The 20,592-nt window shown below is 35.3% G+C and overlaps 1 protein-coding gene across 2 annotated transcripts in view; it reads left to right on the forward strand.

Moving 5' to 3' along the window:
• The window catches only part of Trps1 (transcriptional repressor GATA binding 1), a 229,234-nt gene extending 211,369 nt beyond the window's left edge, over positions 1-17,865 (forward strand). For both annotated transcript variants that reach the window (XM_042672892.1, XM_042672890.1), the window contains exons 6-7: positions 7,866-7,988; positions 11,316-17,865. In XM_042672892.1, the coding sequence (XP_042528826.1) occupies positions 7,866-7,988; positions 11,316-12,377 (1,185 nt within the window). In that variant the 3' untranslated portion in view covers positions 12,378-17,865. The remainder of the gene's footprint in view (positions 1-7,865; positions 7,989-11,315) is intronic.
• The last annotated feature ends 2,727 nt before the right edge of the window (positions 17,866-20,592 follow it).

The following is a 20,592-nucleotide window of genomic DNA, read 5'->3' on the forward strand; positions in this document are numbered from 1 at the left end:
AGCTCTTAACCTTGGGACCCAGGAGATACAAAGTCTTTAGATATATCTTTTGAAGGACATTCTTTGGAACATTCTGAAGTTATTTGTAAAATATTTTATTAGCCAATTTTTTTCTAGAGAAAATGTCATAAATTTTATTGAAAGAATTTATGACATCCAATAATGTCCAAGACCATTGAAGAATGAATATTTATATAACTGCCTTGAGGGCAGTATCACTTGTTATCGTTTTACCAGCATGAAAAAAATATTGTTATTTTTAGCTTATTTCAAAATCCTAATTGTCACTATATATTGTAAAGGTCACTTTACACAGATAATACATAGCTATTTGTCTCTCCGATTAAATGCTTGATAGATGGTCATTTTGGACTCTTGGCTTTTCTTTAATATTTATTTACCTCTGAGTTTTTTTAGTTTTTATAGTGCGAAATACGTCCATAATAAATGTGTTGGTTAAATATATAAATGAAATCTCCAATGACTTTATGAAGATAATAAATTTTTCTAGTCTGAAGCTAAAATTTGCTTAGGAGATGCTAAAACTTTTAAGTCTTCTTCAACAAAGTTTCTTTATTATATGTATTTTTTCTTCTCAGTGTCTGATTTTGGGACCTGCCCAGTAGAGCAACTTTCCAGCCGTTGTTGTGGCTGAAGGAAAGGTGAAAACAGATACACGGGGGTCAGCAATAGAAGCATTAAGTGACCTGAGTAGTTCTTTTGACAATAATGACTTTCACGTGGAATGAAGAAAGAGTGCAGAATAAATTTTCAACCGTATTTTGGCTGTCCAAATGCATACTTGGTTTAAAGGCAGAGTGTGATTACAGAAACAGCCTGGGCTACAATATCAAAGATCTGCCTTCACTTAGTTCTTGTTATCTGTATATGACCTAGGGTGTTCAGTTTGTTTCTTTATCATATGCAAAATAAATCAAATAAAGGAAAGTGGGGTTTAGGGTAAGGGTTAGGGTTTAGGGGTTAGGGTTATGGTGTTAGGTTTTATATCAGTGTGACCAGTAATAGGTTTTATATCAGTGTGATACATTTCGAAAATCTTCAGTTTTGAAGATTATGCATGAATAATTTAAATGCTGGTACATACATTGGAAATTTTGGTTTTCTGGTTTTCTGTTACTGGCAAGAGTGACAGTTGCATATCAGAAGAGATGAAGCTAATGTGTGTAACATGATAGATAGCATTACCTAATGTAGTAGGTAACTCTCTACATGGTGAGCTGTATCACAGGATGTCTTAGGCAATATATAAGTACTAGGGAATTATTAAAAATAGGAGTTGTTGTGTTGCTTCTAACAATGTCAGTTTAGTTTGCGTAAGTCTCCATTAGTGTTGCTGTGGCAGTTAAGAAGTGAATTGAACAATCAGAGCACAGTTTTCCTTTCCAAGCTCTGAGATAGGTAATTATAAGATGGGTGCTTAGCTAAATTTTATAGAGTCCTTCTAGTTTTCTGGAAAGAAATATGAGGTCAAAGGGTCATTTCAAAGTAAGCATAGACTTGCTGTATTTCACAATTTTAGTTAGAAAAAAACCAGCCTGGATAGTGGTAACTTCCGCCATTGCTCCTGGTAAAATTCTACTAACTTAAAACTATTGACTACCTTTTATTTTTAAGTGTTGCTAGCAGCTACGTTTTGTGTATTTTATAGGTTTTGTTCTGTAGTGAGTTGCAGCGTTCACTCTGTTTGGGAAAAGGAAGCACAGATATGGCCTTCTGTGACTCATTGTGGTGAACGTTTATGATAAATAAAAATAATATTAATTTATGACAGTTTCTGTACATGTGTTATAGAACTGATAGTTCAGCAGCACACATTAGATAAGTTTCAGCTCTGAGATTTATTCATGGAAAGTATTTCTCTTTCTTTAGAAAAGTTTCTATAGAAAAAGTTTCATTGTTCATGAACACTATGAATTTGGACTTTATATTTTTAGCAGATTCCACTAGAAAGTCTGCAAGATTGCAAATGTCTGTGCATTGCTATGACCCCAAATTCTAGCACAGTGCCAGGCACATTCAGTTATTATTTCCAGAACTGTATGCAATTAAATTTACCACTGAAATTTTATTACTGCAAAATTCTACCAGAAGATTCTATCATAGCCATCTGTGAATTTCCTTAAAATGAAATTTGCAAAGAATTCTTGATAAAAATCATATAAACACAGAAAATGTTTAAAGAGTTAAAATATTTGGGGTATATCCAGACTAACAGCACATATATCAAATTTCAGATTATTCGATTTAAAATGGCTAAGATATAAAACCATAAAAAATGTGAGTAAATAATGTGCTTATCAAGGCTTGTTACGTAATTACATGGTTTCACTATGGCTCTTACTCATAGAAAAATATTTTTTAAAAACATTTTTTGCACAAATTCCTTCACCAATGAAGATTTTTAATATCTTAGCAATATCCATGCCTCTAAATGATAAGCAACTTGAAAAAATAACTCATCAAATTCACTTTTTATTAATCAGATGAATTTGAATCTTGTTAAAAATGAAATCTGAAAGCCTTAAAATGTTTTATTTTGTCTCAAGTTCTAAAAGAAAAAGAGGAATAAAAACAGCCAAATTGAGTTAAAGGCATTTTTCCTCTTCCTTTTTTTAAATATCATATCTAGATTTGCCAACACGTGCCAAGTCTCAACATAGAATAATATATAACTGTACTAACCAAAAAAATTAAAATATCCCAAAGCAAAATTTGACCAGATAACTGGAAATAAAGTTTAATTATAGTGACACACCATGTTTAGATGCAAACCTAAAGATTAAAAGATCTTTGGTTTTATTTTTTTTTTCTTTTCTCTTTCTTGGTAGACTCCAAAAGCAGTGAAAATATTGTTGAATATAACAAGACAGAACATGTACTTTTAGCTAAATGTGGATACATCGTTTTCTATATCAAATCCTGGCATGTGTGTTGATCCAAATGCATTATATTCACTAATCTTTGAACGTTAGTATTGTGGTTGTAATAAATTTGAAATCCACAGAAAGGAACTGGTGCTCTGAAGTCTGCTCACTATTATTGGAAATAATTAATCACTAATGTATTTGCCAGTCTAACCCTCCCCCACCCCTTGTATTTGATAGTGCCTTCCCTGTCCCTCCCTTTTTTTTTTTTTCACACAGAACATGAAATAACATCGAGAAGTAACATGGAGACGCGACACTAATGTATCCTCAACATCACCATTCAAGTCAACAGTACTTGAAGCTTAATTTTCAAACAATCATTTCCTTGAGTTCCTGGTTTGGGAGGAACCTTCTTACTCATTAGCAACTGTCAAAACCACAGATGTGCTCTTAGAGATATTCAGAGGTAGAAAATGCAACTTTTGTAAATGGCTTGTGATACAAAAGTAGTCAGCTTTCCTTCATTCACAGAAGAGAGTAGGATGTGTGCTAAATATGTCCTTCAGGAACACCAATTGGTATTTTCCACTAGCTACTTATTCCTATCATTTCCTTTCCCAGGACCATCCTTATCCACAGGACTTATAATTCTCTACTCTCCTGCATAGCACTACAAAAAAATAAGTTATTGTTATCTCTTCAACATGTGTAGAAAAAGAAGAAACTTATTATTTAAAGATACCCAGGTGGATGCAGAGCTATCTGCGATATGTGACTATAATGACAGAGATAAAGGAGGGTTGGAGCTTTCTCTAACCTGACCGAGTAACCCTAGCACCTCTCAAGAAGCTCCCATCAAAAGAGTTCTTGAAATATTAAAAGTGGACTGTAGGATTGAACATTGTCTCCAGCGAAGGGACCCTGATGATTTCATGAGGTTAAAAGGGATGAGTAGAAAAATATTAACAAGGTGAAATTTAGGGCATTGACTTCAAATTTTCCTAAATAAACACAAATTTGATGACTATTAAGAGACATAGTTTCTGTCCTTAACAACTGACTTATAAAGAAAACAACACAATATCTTAAAACCATTCCATTCAGCATTGACTATGAATGGGATAGAGTATTTAGTGATTTTCTTTTAAATAAAGGCCAATCTTGGTTTAAGTTAGGTCCCATGGTTTCCCTTATTTGCAATAACTAATGTATGTCTGAGTCAAGCAGAAAAGGTCAGATAAGTTGATGTTAGGGAAATGAACCCTAAGATATGTATTCAAATGTTTTTTTTTTTCTTTCATGCAATTGTTTCTAACACATTTAAAGATTATTTCTTTGTTGCTTTGTATGTCCCTTCCCCACGGTACATGGTATAATCTCTGCTTTCACTGTATTTGATGTTGGTATAATTTGTGGAGGGGAAGTGAAGAACAAATCGTTTAAATAGGGATACATGTGGACCCATTGCAACAATGAGACGTGCAAGTCATTATGTTGAAAATGAACTTTACAACTTTGGTAGAGGGGGAGGAGCATTGGGGATGGGTGGGGGGAGGATGGAATGGGAAGGGGAAACAAAGGAGGAGGCAACAATGCCTGATAAGAAATGTGCTCACTATCTTGCTCATGTAATTGTAGCCCCTCTGTACAGTATTTTCACAATAAAAAATAAATTAAAAAAAGTGAGGTCACCATCTTTTGGTGGTAGGCAACTTCTCTTTCCCTGGATGGGATCAGAATGAAGATAACTTCAAGGAGCTGCTTCCTATGTCTGACTTAGGCTTTCTGGGAATGAGCAAGTCTGGGTTTTCACCCGTGCTGTGGGTTCATAGAGACGTGATTCTATACCCTGGTCACTGTCCACTTCTCCCACCTCTGCTGCTTTCAGAAAATTAAGTTCACACAAAACATAGTTCTGTGAAATTTACAGAAGTGCTAACTTTGTTGAAATGGGAGCTGACACTGTGTATGTGAAATATTTCTCACCTTCCTCCCACTCTCCACCTCCATGCAAGCAGGTACCTATTGAATTGGAGGTGTGAACACTTAGATATTTCACTCTGACTCAACTTTCCATTCTCACATTTGATAAGATAGGAACAAGTGAAATGCATTTGATAATAGCCAGTTGTATCTTTAACTATGCCTTGGATGTTCAATGATGAGATTTAGGGAGATGACAACAAAACTAAGTGTTTTTCTCATACTGAAAAAATCACAATGGAGACCTTGTGACAAAGAACTCACTGAGTGAGCATTTACTACCTCTTGGGCGTTGTTTTAATTTTATCTGTTCATATGCCTAATACCCTCAGCATCTCACACTTTAAAAATGGTTGAAATTTGAATACTGAGATTAAGTATCTTGGCCTAGCATTGTACCAAGCAGTTGGCAGAGACAGAGTTTGAATACTGGAGCCTGACTCCTAAATCTGATTATTAACCTCCAAATTCTGACTCCTAAATCTGATTATTAACCTCCAAATTCTGACTCCTAAATCTGATTGTTAACCTCCAAATTCTATCCTTCCTTCAAGTAAGTGGAATCAAAGTACACCTGATGTATTTAAAATAAGATAGAGTTTACTGAAAGTATAGCGACCTTTGTTGCAGTTCATATCTTGCTTAGAGCCAAGAAATGCCTGTGAAAACCAGTACTGTAATTTCAGGGTTTTCCCTCTAACTAATGAAGGGCATTTGCTTTGCAAGAGAATTAAGCACCAAATTGTGCAAGGGTTGAAACACTCACTGAAATCAGGCTTACACCCACTTTGGCATGCTGTGTCAAGCAACCAGGGCATAAGGGGGAAAAAAAAGAAGCAGGCTTAGAGAGAATTGTTACACATGCAGATTTGAGCCTCAGCCATCTATGTGGGTTGCTTTCCAAATGGACATTTACGTTGCCTTCATGTGGCTGAAGTTGGAGTGGATTTGCCAAATGTGTTATTTAGATCTAGGAAAATGAAAGGATGGCCCCTTTCAGGAAAGTTACACAATTATAATCTAGCAAGGTTCAGCAGCTTATTTGGGATGCACAGGGAGCCCCAGAATGGTCAATAAACACTACCTCTAATAGCCCATTGGTTTCTGGGAGGCCTCAGATCCTCTACTTTTGCAGGGGGGCCCATGTGGGAATTGTGGACCTCTGACACCCAAATTTGATACTAGTCAGTAGTTTGGGATCTGGAAATTTAGAGGGCATTCCTGGTCCTGAATTGGAAAAAGGTAGCTAGAGATTATCTTCATGAAAATCTAGCTTTTATTATATCACCTAAAGTGGCACCACCCGCTACACTAATGAAATCGTGTTCTTGGTTTAAAAGGGCAATTGTTAGGCTGACTTTGTGCTCACTCAAAACATTCCCCCAATCTTGTTAAGTTATTGCTCTCATTTTGGATTTTTATAGCTGTGCAGCTTACCAGCCCTCATTTCTTTACGTTTCATTCATTTTCCTTGTATTGATGATTAATGGAGGATGTCGAATGTTAAGAGTGAGCAGGCATCAGCAATTGCAAGATCATAATTAGTTTAGCTGACGAGGGCCTCTGATAGCACTTGCATCTGGATGGAAAAATTACCCTATAGGGAACTGGCTGCTCACCAGGTCTTTTTAGTGATACATTGTGAAACACCCGATGAATCAAATGCCCTTTCAATGCCAAGAAAGTGTTCCAGTCTTGAAGCCAAAATTATGTCTGCAGAAAGCTTTCCATTTGAAATGTATCAGAGTACAATTATAACCATTGTACTTTCTTGGCAGGCTCCCCACTCCGCTACAGTATGGACTTGAGTTAAATAAATCGCCTAAATTTTATGAATCTCTGAAATTTTGACTTATAGCATTTGTAATATTTAATTTATAATAAAATTAGGTTCCAGGAAGACTTTTTCCACTCCTTATCTAACATGCATATTTTATCATTAAAGGCTTTGCTTCCTAGCGAAAGCAGAGCTGAGCCACAGCAGTTGTTTTTTTTTTTTTTAGTTTTTTATTTTATTTTATTTTTATTTTTCTGCAGCAAGAGAATTCCATTTCCTGCCTGTTCCCATTTGCACCTACAAACACAGCCTGACTTGTTTCAATGAGAAGTTTGATGGGATCATTACTTGATACCAAAATGCAACCAGAAATACTAATTACCTACTTTTAGATATTCTTAGATTGTTTTGGAATCTGTTGATTACAGAATTCAAGTCACTAAAATCAATTTAGTATTTGGAAAAGCTTGTGATTTCCAAGTCTGAGTCAAATAATATAAATAAATAGCCATTGATGGGAGTTTGTTGTCTAGCTTAGGCGGGCAGCTCATAAGGGATCTCATAAATAATACTGTACTTCTTGCTGGCAGAAGTTTCTCAGGTCCTCCCAGCTTGGGGAAATAGAAAACATTCTCTCTTAGACTTTATTGTTGCAAAGGAAGCACCAAAATTGAGTATCTGAGGCTCTTTTAATATTTTGGTAGTGTGAATGTCATTACAAATGGGGTTTGCTTTTAAATGGCTTATGTGGTTCATTATTCTAAGCTTGACTGTATTTTTAAAGTTCGGTTTGCAGTGTTGCAAAATCTGATAAACATAGTTACTTTTCTGTCTTTCTGACTTTTGGTTTTTTGTTTTGACACTTTTAAAAGGCATATATATATATATATATATATATATATATATATATATATATATATGCCTTTTAGAACCATCATTAAAGGCACAAAACCCAAAGTTCAAAAAGTTAAAGCTGTTTCTGTGAAAAGCCTTTGGTGCACAACACACCTCATCCATCACTGTAGGGTTAATTATAATGAAAATCAGTGGTGCCTATTAAACACAATTGAACCTGACCTCATTATAGGCAGTGTGGTTTTATACTGTCATTGTTGCAAGGCTAAAGACAAAACTCTTGGGTTGATTTGGTCTAACTCCATGGATCATGTGACTCACCTTTGACCTCGGTGTTGTTTTTTTTTTTCCTCTCATTTTAGAGGCGAAGAGGCTCGGGTGTTTTTTGTGCCAATTGCCTGACCACAAAGACCTCTCTCTGGCGAAAGAATGCAAATGGTGGATATGTATGCAATGCGTGTGGCCTCTACCAGAAGCTTCACTCGGTAAGAACTTGCCCCAGTGTTTCAGGAAAAGTCTTTACAAAGCAGAGCTGGCCCGGCCTGTGGTGTGATAGTCCTGCTGCCTGGCTTGTGGTGTCTGGCCCCCATGGTGGTATAATACAGTCACTTTGAGTGCACATGTGATTTATGGTGAAAGGGGTTTAGATGTTATGGGGAGATATGTTTGAGATCATTAGTAATGCATCATGCTTCTTTTGATATAAAGTAAGAAAATGATTGATTTCTGGGAACTTCGCATAACAGACAGAGTTGAAGTCATGTCTATCAGAATTTGGTGGGATTACTTAGGTAGGAAAAAGGAACTTTCCTAAAAGTTTCAAAAGCACACGTTTAATTTAAAAAAAAAAAATCAGTACTCATCCATGTTCAGTTTAACCTACAGGGCAGAGAAGAAAAGTTTACTTTCCAGTTTAGAAATGTACATGGTTGCTTGGGAGCTAGAGGTCAGGGACATTCAGAAGCCAGATTTGGAAGGAAGAACACAGAATGTCTGCAGTGTTTCCAGAGGGTGTAGGCAAGGTGTCTGAGGTGTAGAATAGCAGGCATGTATTGGGATGAGGTTACATGCAAAAGTTACCTTGTGCTTCGTGGTTTTTGTTTTTGTTTTTTTTTAATCTCCAGCTGACTTGAATTCATGGAAGTCCATTGAATTTTCCCAAAATTATAGTTATAATTCTGTAATGTAACTTAAACTCACAAATCTCCCCAATTTGAGTATACATTTGACTTCACAGAGATATTATATAGTTTAGAACAATGTATCTACTAACACAAAAAGTCTTTACAAGAGAATTACCCCCCTAGTAAACAGAAATCTATTTCCTTATGCTTTATTTTTTCATTTTGTTTGGCTTTTTACCATCATCCATAACACAGCCAGTAAATAAATGATGGCTGTAGTTTTAGACAGAATGTCTTCATAAGTTAACCACTGGAAGAACTCTTATAAACAAAAACAGGCTGATAATTGATAATAAACCATAAAAATCTTAGTTACTTTTTAGCATGTGGAGAGTAAAAAGATCCTCACCAACATGTACAATCGAAAAATTTTATGACATATACCATTTCTGAACAGCAACCAGCTTCAGTGTTGTAGTGACTACTGACATTGATTTTAATTGAAGTCTAGACAATGATAGGCCAAGAATTAATTAATTAGATGACTGCCTTGCCACATTATGATAATTTAACCACTGTGATATAAATTATTTTCTAGGAACGATTTTAGTATTCATTTCTCCAGAGGCAAGAGATTCTTAATATTGAATTTACTTTATAAACTATAAATTGAAATACATAAAATTATGCACACATGAAACGTGTACAAAAGTTATAAAAGTTTAGAAATGAATGAATGGTATGTCCCTTTATAGGATATTTGTGTATGTTTGTTAATACATGTGTGCTAGTACTGGGGCTTAATCTCAGTGCTTTATATCTTGTTCTGCTTTTTCACTTAAGGCTGGTACTATATCTCTTGATCCATGCCTTCAATTCTGGCTTTTTGGTAGTTAAATCAAGATAAAGAATCTCAAAGATTTGTCTCCCTGGGCTGGCTTTTTAACTGTAATCTCAGCTCTTAGTCTCCTCAATAGCAAGGACTATTGGAGTGAAACATTGGCACCTGGCCTATGAAATACTTTTACAATACAAATATGAGCATCTTGTTAGCCAAATGTTCTGAATAAAAGAAATGTATGTAGCATATTCAAGCTAGGTGGAATTTTTTTTCTGAAACTTACCATTGAATTATCAGCAAGGTATCTTTTCTGGTCTTCAAAATACCTCATGAGAACAGAAATATTCATAAAAAGATTAATATTTGTATCTGTTTAATATGTAAAATATACTCCTTTGGACTGAGCCTATTCCTTTTTAGGAGTTATTCACAAATTACAGATTATTTTATTCATAGTTTATGTAGGAATTATTCCTGTATTTTAGTAATCTTTTAATAAAAGCTTCTATACCACTTAAACATTCCTAAATTTTTTATCTGTAAATATGTGTCAATTTAAAACATTTATATGATTTTATAGACCAAAATTAGTTCTCTTACTATAATCAAAGTTTTTATTAAAGTCTTATCATCTTACCCATGGATTTTAGTCATGTAATATAAACACTTGTTGAACATGAACATAAATAGCAATCACATAATAACTAAGCTGAATAAAATTCTTAAGCTGAATGTAAGTCAGCATTCATTTTAAGTAGAGCAGAATGACAGATTGGGCTTTTGAAGGCTAACAGATGAATTTAGATTACCAACACAAAGCTCATACTTTACTTGTTAGCAAGTAGAGTCTTACTTAGTGAATGTTTAAGTGTCATTAAAAGAAGAGAAATGGAATTGAGAGGAAAAATATATCCTTCATATGTAACTTTGGTTAGCTGATATTTGTCCTTAAAGTTTAGTCGTTTTTGTCTTTGATTATGTAGACTCTGATTGAATACTTTGTCCCTATTTAGAAAGATATATGTATTCCTCAGCTTAAATTTCCAAAATACTGTGGACTTAGGGCTACAAGTAAGGGAAATTAATGTTCTCATAGACAGTTCTGGGAGTTGGAAGTCCAAATGCCAGTATGATTGAATTCTGGTGAGAACTTTTCCAGAAATAAATAGCCTTATTCTTCCTATGTCATCACATGGTAAAGAGAGATATTCTCTTTCAGACTTCTAAGGCCACAGCCCTATTGGAGTAGGGCTCTACCTTTATACCCTTGTTTAAGCTTAATTTCCTCATAATGAGCCTTTCTCCAGACACATCATGTTACATGTTAGAATTTCAACATAGGTATGGGAGAAGAGGCTCAAAATTTATTTCAGAGCAAGGCAGAAAGTTTTCATCATTCTCATTTGTGCCTCTCTCCTGTGTGACTTTCTTGACAAAATTTTGGTGCAAAACTAACAATTGAAAATATAGTTGAAAAATCATTTCTTCCAGTGTCATTCTATGCAATTTTATCTCAGAATGATGCACAGCCTCTCCCTCCGCTCGAAGGCTGTTGAGTTTAGAAAAGCTTTCTTCAAGTAGATTAAAGTTTTCTGTCCCTCCTGCAAAGATAGACATGATTTAATTAGTCTAAAACAGTACACTTTGGTTCCTCCTTCTGATCCTGCTTAGGGCAAGAGAGAGAGAGAGAGAGAGAGAGAGAACGCAAGAGAGATTTAGAAAATCTATAGTACAAAGCCAATCCTTGCTTTGAACTTAAGCATGGTTTATATTTGTGAGGAATTTTTAATGCATTTTAATGTATTTTTTAATGTTTCCCTTTTATGTATTATGTGTGTTCTCTGCAGACTCCCAGGCCTTTAAACATCATTAAACAAAACAATGGTGAGCAGATTATTAGGAGAAGAACAAGAAAGCGCCTTAACCCAGAGGCACTTCAGGCTGAGCAGCTCAACAAACAGCAGAGGGGTAGCAGTGAGGAGCAGGTCAATGGAAGCCCCTTAGAGAGGAGGTCAGAAGATCACTTGTCCGAAGCTCATCAGAGAGAAATTCCTCTTCCGAGCCTAAGTAAATATGAAGCCCAGGGTTCATTGACTAAAAGCCATTCTTCTCAACAGCCAGTCTTGGTCAGCCAAACTCTGGATATTCACAAAAGGATGCAACCTTTGCACATTCAGATCAAAAGTCCTCAGGAAAGTACTGGAGATCCAGGAAATACTTCATCCATATCTGAAGGGAAAGGGAGCTCTGAGAGAGGCAGCCCCATCGAAAAGTACATGAGACCTGCAAAACACTCAAACTATTCACCACCAGGCAGTCCCATTGAAAAGTACCAGTACCCACTTTTTGGACTTCCCTTTGTACATAATGACTTCCAGAGTGAAGCTGATTGGCTGCGGTTCTGGAGTAAATATAAGCTCTCCGTTCCTGGGAATCCGCACTACTTGAGTCATGTGCCTGGCCTACCAAATCCTTGCCAAAACTATGTGCCTTATCCCACCTTCAATCTGCCTCCTCATTTTTCAGCTGTTGGATCAGACAATGACATTCCTCTAGATTTGGCGATCAAGCATTCCAGACCTGGGCCAACTTCAAATGGTGCCTCCAAGGAGAAGACTAAGGCACCACCAAATGTAAAAAGTGAAGGGCCCTTGAATGTAGTAAAAACAGAGAAAGTTGACAGAAGTACTCAAGATGAACTTTCGACGAAATGTGCGCACTGTGGCATTGTCTTTCTGGATGAAGTGATGTATGCTTTGCATATGAGTTGCCATGGTGACAGTGGACCTTTCCAGTGCAGCATATGTCAGCATCTTTGCACGGACAAATATGACTTCACAACGCATATCCAGAGGGGTCTGCATAGGAACAATGCACAAGTGGAAAAAAATGGAAAACCTAAAGAGTAAAAAAAAAAAAAAACCTTAGCACTTAGCACAATTAAATAGAAATAGGTTTTCTCGATGGGAATTCAATAGCTTGTAATGTCTTATGAAAACCTATTAAAAAAGATACTTCATAGAGCCTGCCTTATCCAACATGAAATTCCCTTCTTTTTTTATGCTTTCTTTTAATGAGTAGGTTACCAAGATTTTAAAAGTGAGACAAATGGTCAGTGAGAAAGAATGAATGATGGTGATCGATCTTTTTTTTTTGTTGTTCGTTTGGTTTTTTTTTTTCTTTTTTTAACCTAGTAAATGGACACCATTTTGGCTTATGTGTATGAGGGAGTTCATCCCTACACAGTCCCATTAGACTGTAATTACTGTGTTTGTAAAGGGATTAAATTTGAAAAGGATTTACATATTATGAAACTAAAGCAGTACTGGGCTGGCCATTCGCTCATTTGTTCAAAAAAATTCCATAAATTCTTGCTTAAATTTAGAACTATCATGAAATCCTAGGTAGATGAGAAAAATAATTGAATCTCCAGAGCAATGGAAGGAAAATAGCACCCTCTCAAATTCAGTCTCCTCTCATTGACCATGTTTCAGATTTGGACCCTGAAATGCAAAGTGGGGTTAGGCTAGGTGAGAGAGCAGCAAGAAAGGTGACAGATGGTGGCACAATGTTTTTGGGCAAGCCCTGCCTGTACATACACATGCACACCCTCTTTGGTATTTTTGTCTTGTAGATGTTCAAATACTCAGTAGTCCTTGCATTTGCCATTTAGGTTCATTTTGTCCATATATATATATACATATATATATATGTATATATATATTCATTTGAAAAGGTCCCTACTGCTTTTGTGGTAATTTTATTTTAGCCAGATATTTCTTTGTTGTTTATAATGAACCAGTTTGGATTTTTTTTCGCTTTTGTATGCCTCCTGTTTGTCACTAATTCTCATTTGGCACACTATAACTAAAAGAATTCCCTTAGTTCAAAAGAATGGATGGATACACATGTCAAACCATGGTTTTCATTTGTTAATAACACATGGTATTTCTCCACAAGGTAACCTGCTGTATTTATTTATTTTCTTTTGGTGAAATATAATTTCCAAACTTTGTGGTCAGGCAGCATCTAAGGTTACATTACCACAGGCTGACAGTTGGTATATGTACCAATCAATCCCTTCATTAGATTTATACAGGTTTAGTTAAGTAGCATTAAATAGGATTCTTAGAAGTATGGCTTCATAGTACTTTTAATACTTTAGGCTTTGTAAAAACAAAAAGAATCTATCCATGAAGGGAAAAGCTCCTCAGCATAACTGCTCAGGGAAATAGGGCTAAATAACTGAACATTAAATAATTGGTTAAAGGTGCTGTTAGTCGAGCCTCAATGCTTGCTACAAGGATGTATGTACAAGGACTGACTTTAATAATTTGCATTATATTGTCCCAACCAGTAGTTTATTTTTTGCCACGGAAATGTAGAAGATATTACAAGCTACTGGATGTACTGTCAGATTAACTTATTTCATTAAGGAAGTTGGGAGAACAAATAGGAAAAAACTTATTTTTCTAGTAAATATTAATGTATTACATTTCAAATAATGGTGCCTGACATATTGAATAATTATTTTCTACAGTGTACGTATGCAACAAAGATATTCCATCATGCATTAGAGTCAGTTCTGGCTCTGCCTAGCTGTTTACATTTGCAAATGTAGCAAACAAGGTAATGAAGCAACTATTTCTATTGCAGTAGATATCTTTTTGTGTGTATGTTTGTGAGTGTGTGTGTGTGTGTGTGTGTGTGCATAAAAGGTGTAAACGGTAACATGAAACAAATGAAAAGTTCTTGATATAATGGTATGGAAAATAAGAAGGAAATGAAAATATTTTTATGCCTACTTAGGAAAAAAGGGTAGCACTATTCATTCCAAGTACTTCTTTTTTTTTTAATTTTTAAGCTCTTAACTCACATTGTTATGCTGAAGATGATAAACATATATCCTCTTTTTATTGTTTTGTTTGTTTCAAATGAAACATTTCAGAAATTATTTTGATAAGTGTTGCTGGAATCCGCAGCACTGATTTTTTTTATTTGCATTCTGTAGTCGCATTTGCACTCCATTTTTACATTATTTCGCAGTTGCTTTTGTATTGTTTTGTTGTGTTTGGGTTTTGTTTCTTTCTCACAGTGCCGGGTCTCTTCTTTTCTTGAAGTTGGATGGCAGGTAGAGTTCAACAAGTTCATGACTGTTGTAGTGAATGAAGTTAAAAATATCTTTCTCATGTTGTGTTGTCATTTCCATTCTTCCATTTTTTTTTTGTTTTCTTGTATTTAAAAAAAGTGAAAAAGGAAAAAAAAAAGAGTGAGAGAAAGAAATCAGGACTAAGTCCTTTGCTTCAGTTTCATTGTTTAAGGGCCCTATTTGACCTCGCCTGGCTGTGGTGTAGTTCTAAGATTCACATAAACTGAAATAAAGAGGTGGAATGAGGAGCTTTGACACTCAAATGATTTTGACATCATTTATATCTTTGTTAAGAATTTTGATGGATGCATCACCAAATGTACATGCAGATCTGAGGGGTGACTATGATCTGAAAAGAAGAGATTTCCCAAACAACAATATTTAATTTATGTACTTAAAAATGGATTCAAATGCATTGTAACAATCTTCAAGCCCCATTACATATGGACTGCTCAAATCAACAAAATACCAGAGATTTGGTTTACTTGGACAATATTGCAGGTATTACAGTTGGACAAAATTACTCTTTAAACAGTTCCTCTGGTGTGTCAGACACAAATAGGTTGCTCATTGTTGACATGTATACCTTTGTTTTTCATTTTTTTAATTTCTCAGACAGACATAGTAATAATGACTAGCATCAGAAAATACATATCATGGTTCTTGGAATATTTATGGTCAGTCTACTTTTTAGTAGAATATTCTTGGATAGCATTGACATGATAGAACTTATTCCATACTCTTTTATTATTAATTATTTTATTTTCATTTTTGCTTTCATTATTATGCATATTCTGGTGGAGAAGAGGTTGGGCTTTTTTAAAGTTGAAAAATTATCATAACACTAAATATTCCATATTTTTGTTCCATCTCTCAAAGTAGATTACAATTTTTGTAAGACTGTTGAATCCTCTTAATTGTGAATAATTTAAAATCAGATGTTTAGGTACTTTTTAAAAGAATTTTCAAGTTGACTTAGGAATTTTCTGTTGTGGAAAAGGCTTCCCCTATGAGGAAAACTATATGCCAACTAAAATCATATGTTATTTAAAACCTGTATGTCTCTTAAAATTTCTTTTCTGTATTCTCCATTGAATTTTGGATTGAACTTAAGGTATATTCACTTTTCCTTTGTTCACTTTTTCTCTCCTCATCACTCAGCCCTATAGACATACTGTTGTTTGGGAGATAAAACTATAAAGAAGCAGCCCACCTCAGAAGATTGTGGATTGAGAGACACTACAGAACTCTAAACATAAGAAAAGGGATGGAGTATCAGAGTTAACAAGTTCTCTCTAGAATTCAGGAGGTAGAATGTGCCCAATTCTTTCTACATGACATATTGAGATGTTCTTTATCAAAAAGAAAAAAAAATCCACTTCTAAGATAGTTAAACTGTTCTTTTAGTAAAGGTAGACTTTAGAAAAACAAGCATGGGGATACTTTTCTAAGGTAATATTGAGGAGAAGAAGGAAAACATGATTAAAGAGCTCTTCCTTGAGGCCTGTGGGTAGCACATTATGTTTATGATTGCACATGTGCACATAATTCTATGATCCAATGCAGATACAGCCCCCCACAAATATTAAATGTATATATACTTTAAATGCCTGAGGAAATACAATTCTTTGTAATAAATTGAAGGTTATCAATACTATTAAAAGTTACTAGTCTCTTGCTATGTGGCTGCAAAACATCACAAAGTGACCTGTCTTAAGATCTGTGAATGGTATGCCTGTTTAGTTAATGAATCTCAGTGCATTTCTAGAAGGGAATTATATCTGCCATCCAGCAATGGAAGCATGGAGTAAAGAAGCTTGTGGTCACCCTGCCTCTGTGCTTTGACATTAAGTATAGATCAATTCACAGTTACTTCTGTCTTATTAAGGGACATGGCCAGAATCTAGGCATTATTGATGAGCTTATGCTAAAGCTTGCTGACTGCTAGACAAGGGAAAAACTGAAGGACTGAAATGCTCCCTGTATATGAAGCTAAATATCAAACCATCCTTGCACAATTAGATGGAATTCTATCAGCAGGCAACTGACTAGAGAAGATAGAAAGATACCCCTCAGGAGTTAGAAAGACAGTGTTATTTACCAAAGAAAATCTTCACCAAGGGCAGAGGAGTGGCTTCTTTGCACAGCATTTCCTTTGATTTGTTTATTGCTAATTTGTAGGGCACTCAGATCCTGGGAGCAGAGCTGTTGTGTAGAAAGCATCTCAATCCCAGTAATTAGAACTTCTGGAAGATAGTAAGGCAGAAGTGTGTGAAATCAGGGATGAAGAAAATATGAAATTCAATAGCAATCCACACGGAGATGGGTAGTACATGCTCATGTTGTCATCTTGAAAAGAAATGTAGAGAAAAGGCAAGCATAACTTCATCATGAAAATAGCATTTAACCTGCAGCCGAAAAAAAATGGTCTTTCACAATCCATAATGCCCACTGTGGATCCTGTGTTTACCCCCTGGTTATTACTTTTTGCAATACCTGAATTGCAACAAATCACTTTTCTTTTTGTTCCTCAGGTTCCTCAGCTGTAAAGTGGAAAAATATATTAATATTAATAATATTAATAAATAATAATAAGGGTAATGTAGTACTTTTTTGTAAAGCACTTTGCAATCCTTGGTTGAAAGGCACCATAAGAGTGCCAAGTATTATGTGGCCAAGGGGTTTGTTTTAAACTCAGTTCCCAAGGGCCAGGAAAGGTTAAGGTCATTTTTGTTAAAGATGAGCTGTACATATTATAACTAGACAGCTTATAGTGTTGACTATGAAGGGGCAAAACTATTACAAGGCTGATAAAACCATAGTTTCTTCATGGCTACCAACAAGGCAAATATCTCAATGACAAATGCCAAATTCGTTACTTATTGGCCACATGGATAATCAGGAGGGATGTGGAGGGGTCGGGGATTGGAAGCATCTCAAAATGCCATTGTAAAATTAAACAGGAATATTCACCAGCAGTGAAAAAAATATGTCTTTCATATGGAATGATTTCATGTTGCTAAGAATTCAATTTGTAGTCCTGATTTGAATATTAGAAATGTTGGCTATAATAGTTCTGTTCTTACAACACATGGAAATTTTTCGTTTTATTTTATTTTGTTTTCATAGTTGCATGTTCATTTCTACTCACAAACATGTTCTCGGTGTATTTCTTATGCAAACAATCTTCAGGCAGCAAAGATGTCTGTTACATCTAAACTTGAATAATAAAGTTTTACCACCAGTTATCCATAATGGCTTTGGTATGCTTTATATGAATTTTACTTTCATCCATGGAACAAGAAGAAATACAGAGAGCATTGTAACATATAGAAAGGCTCTAAACTGAAGTGGTGAAATGGAATCACCATTGCTTAAAAAATTACTAAGACTTTGATAAAGCCTGAATTCTCTCAACTTGTTTTGTTTTGCTTTGCATTCTTTTCTTTAACCAATTTTATTGATAGATTTTTGTGTAAAAATATTCTAGTTTCTTTAGGAAGATTAACAATAAAAGTTACGTTTATTTCAAAAACATTTTTGAGTATCAAGTATTGAATGTTGAATATTGGGTAATGACTTTATCTTCCAAATATGTAAAACTCTTGCTTCCGAAACTGATGCAGTTCAATAATAGTATGAATGTAATTTGAAGTTCTAGATAAATCGTCTCCAAAATTATAGCTTGATATATTAAATACTGTGCTCAAAATGAAATTAGCCAGATAAAGTAGATGAAACAAGATAAGGCAAGGTTTGTGAAGACCTTGTTTTTAACCAGAAGGAAAAAAAATCACAGAAAGAAGACATAATCTAAATAAGGACTGCTTTAGAAGATGTCCTGCAAATGTTTTAAAGTAATTAGTGCCTGCCCTCCTTAAATGATCTTCCTTTTTCATTTTGGCCAACCCAGATTAATGAACAAGAGCTTATTTATTTTTTGTCTATGCATTGTCTCCCTTGTGTCACATTTTTAAAACATGAATAAAACCCCTCAGAGACGCTTTTCCTAAGCTTGATCGGCTTGATTCACAACTGGAAGCAGAATCCTCTATTAGATTCAGTATTTGATTCTTCCTTTAGGGAACACATTTTCTTCTCAACTAGTACATCCAGCATCCCAAGAAAGGAGAAATACATAAACAGCGATTTACTGTTGTTGCACCGGAAAGAAGAGGGTAAGATGTCCATTTCACCCCTCTCTCCCCTTTGGGTCCCCCACCTCTATGAGGATAGATGTTGGGGTTCAGAACCAGTGAACAAAGTGAACAGTAGTGTACATAAACCCTAATCTCACAGGTTATGGTAAGACTGAGAATTGGACAGTTCATTCCCCATATGTAAAGAGTTTCTTGGCTCTAAGAAGATTGCCATGAGCGAACACTTCCTTAGATTCCCAGATTTTTTGATTTTCATGAAAAAAATGGATACAAGAAATTTCATGTGAAATCTCCTAATTTTGAAATGTCAGGGACTGACTTTTTATTACATACACTTCAAGCCAAACCAAACAGTTGTTCAGAATAATTTCTACTCCTAGACTGCCAGAATGGGACTCCTAAATTGTGAATGAACACTTGTGAGTTCGGGTAGCCATCATGGAGGAACCTGGGCAAACAGCAAGGGGTTGGGGTGGGTTTCTTGTTTTTTGTCTCTGTTCCCACTGTGTCTGACTGTACCAGGAAACCCAAGAGCAAGGTGGCCGCAGCACCTCTCTGATGCTTTCAGAGACAGATTCGCTTGAGATGGAAAACATTTACACATACACAAAATCCGAATACGCTCTGACCAAATAAGCATATTATAAGTTACTTTACCATTTTCATTCTCCAACTTTAAAGCCCCCAGTGTAGGGATGTGAGGAGGAGGGGGGGGGGTGGGGGGGGGGAGTGCTGGGTATATGTTCATTTAGCATGCTGGCATCAACAAATTTATCCTTTCACAAATAGCAAACTTTGAACAGTTGCTAGAAAGGTAGTAATGCATACTGATGCATTTTATTAATGTTTATCAATGCCCAGATACCTTTATATCCCATTTCTGTCATATTTTAAAGTGAAAACAACACTAGAAGAGAAGAAGGCATCACAGTAGTGTGAATGGAGGAAATTTGATGTTACAACTAGTCATATAAATGAATAATTTTTTTTAAAAATTAAGCAAAAGTGTTTATAGTGAAATTTCATTTAGTTTATCCATCTGTGTTCCTAGTATCATGCCATAAATGTGTTTCTGTTGAGCGTATGTATGAGGTACAACATCTGGTTCTCCCAAGTTCCTATGTGATAGCAATAACAAACATTTTTTGCAAGAATGCAATTGAGCCTGGTCTAGTAAAAAAAAAAAAAAAAAAAACAAAGAAAATATGCCAGGTACTGTTGGCCCACACTTAAAATCCTAGCACCTAAGAGACTGAGATGTGGTGACTATAGTTATGACAGACAAATACTAGAGAATCTTACATTCAGTTAACTAGAAAAGGCTAGAACTGGAGGAAAGGCTTAAATAGGAGAGCATGAGCTTTTAGCAAAAAAAAGCCAAGTACAAGGTCCTGAGTTCAAGGCCCAATACTGGCACACAGGCAAAAAGAGAAAATAGAAAATGCTTCAATAGAAGGCTTCTGTAAAAACCTTCCCTAATGTAGTCATTTTTGTTTAGTTAACTGAGGATCTTATTTCTTACTTTGTTAATCCATATTTTTTAAACTACAGCATGCCTTTTATGCTAGTAAGCAACACTACAAGAAGTAGCACTTTTGGTTTCTCTTAATACCCTCTTACATATTCCTGTAGGTGCACTTCCCACAAGGCAGATGTCCACTGTTTTCCTTATGACTATGTTTCTTTTTTTTTTTTTTTAACTTAGTCAACTCATGTGTGTGAGCACTGGCTGTGGATCAGTCCTGAAGAAGGACTACAGAAGACATAAAAGACTGCCAAAATCTAGTTTCTTTGTTCAGCATTTTTATTTCATTT

The sequence above is a fragment of the Dipodomys spectabilis genome, unplaced genomic scaffold (assembly GCF_019054845.1).
Source record: "Dipodomys spectabilis isolate Male_0828 unplaced genomic scaffold, ASM1905484v1 ptg000783l, whole genome shotgun sequence".
In the NCBI taxonomy this organism is placed as follows: domain Eukaryota; kingdom Metazoa; phylum Chordata; class Mammalia; order Rodentia; family Heteromyidae; genus Dipodomys; species Dipodomys spectabilis.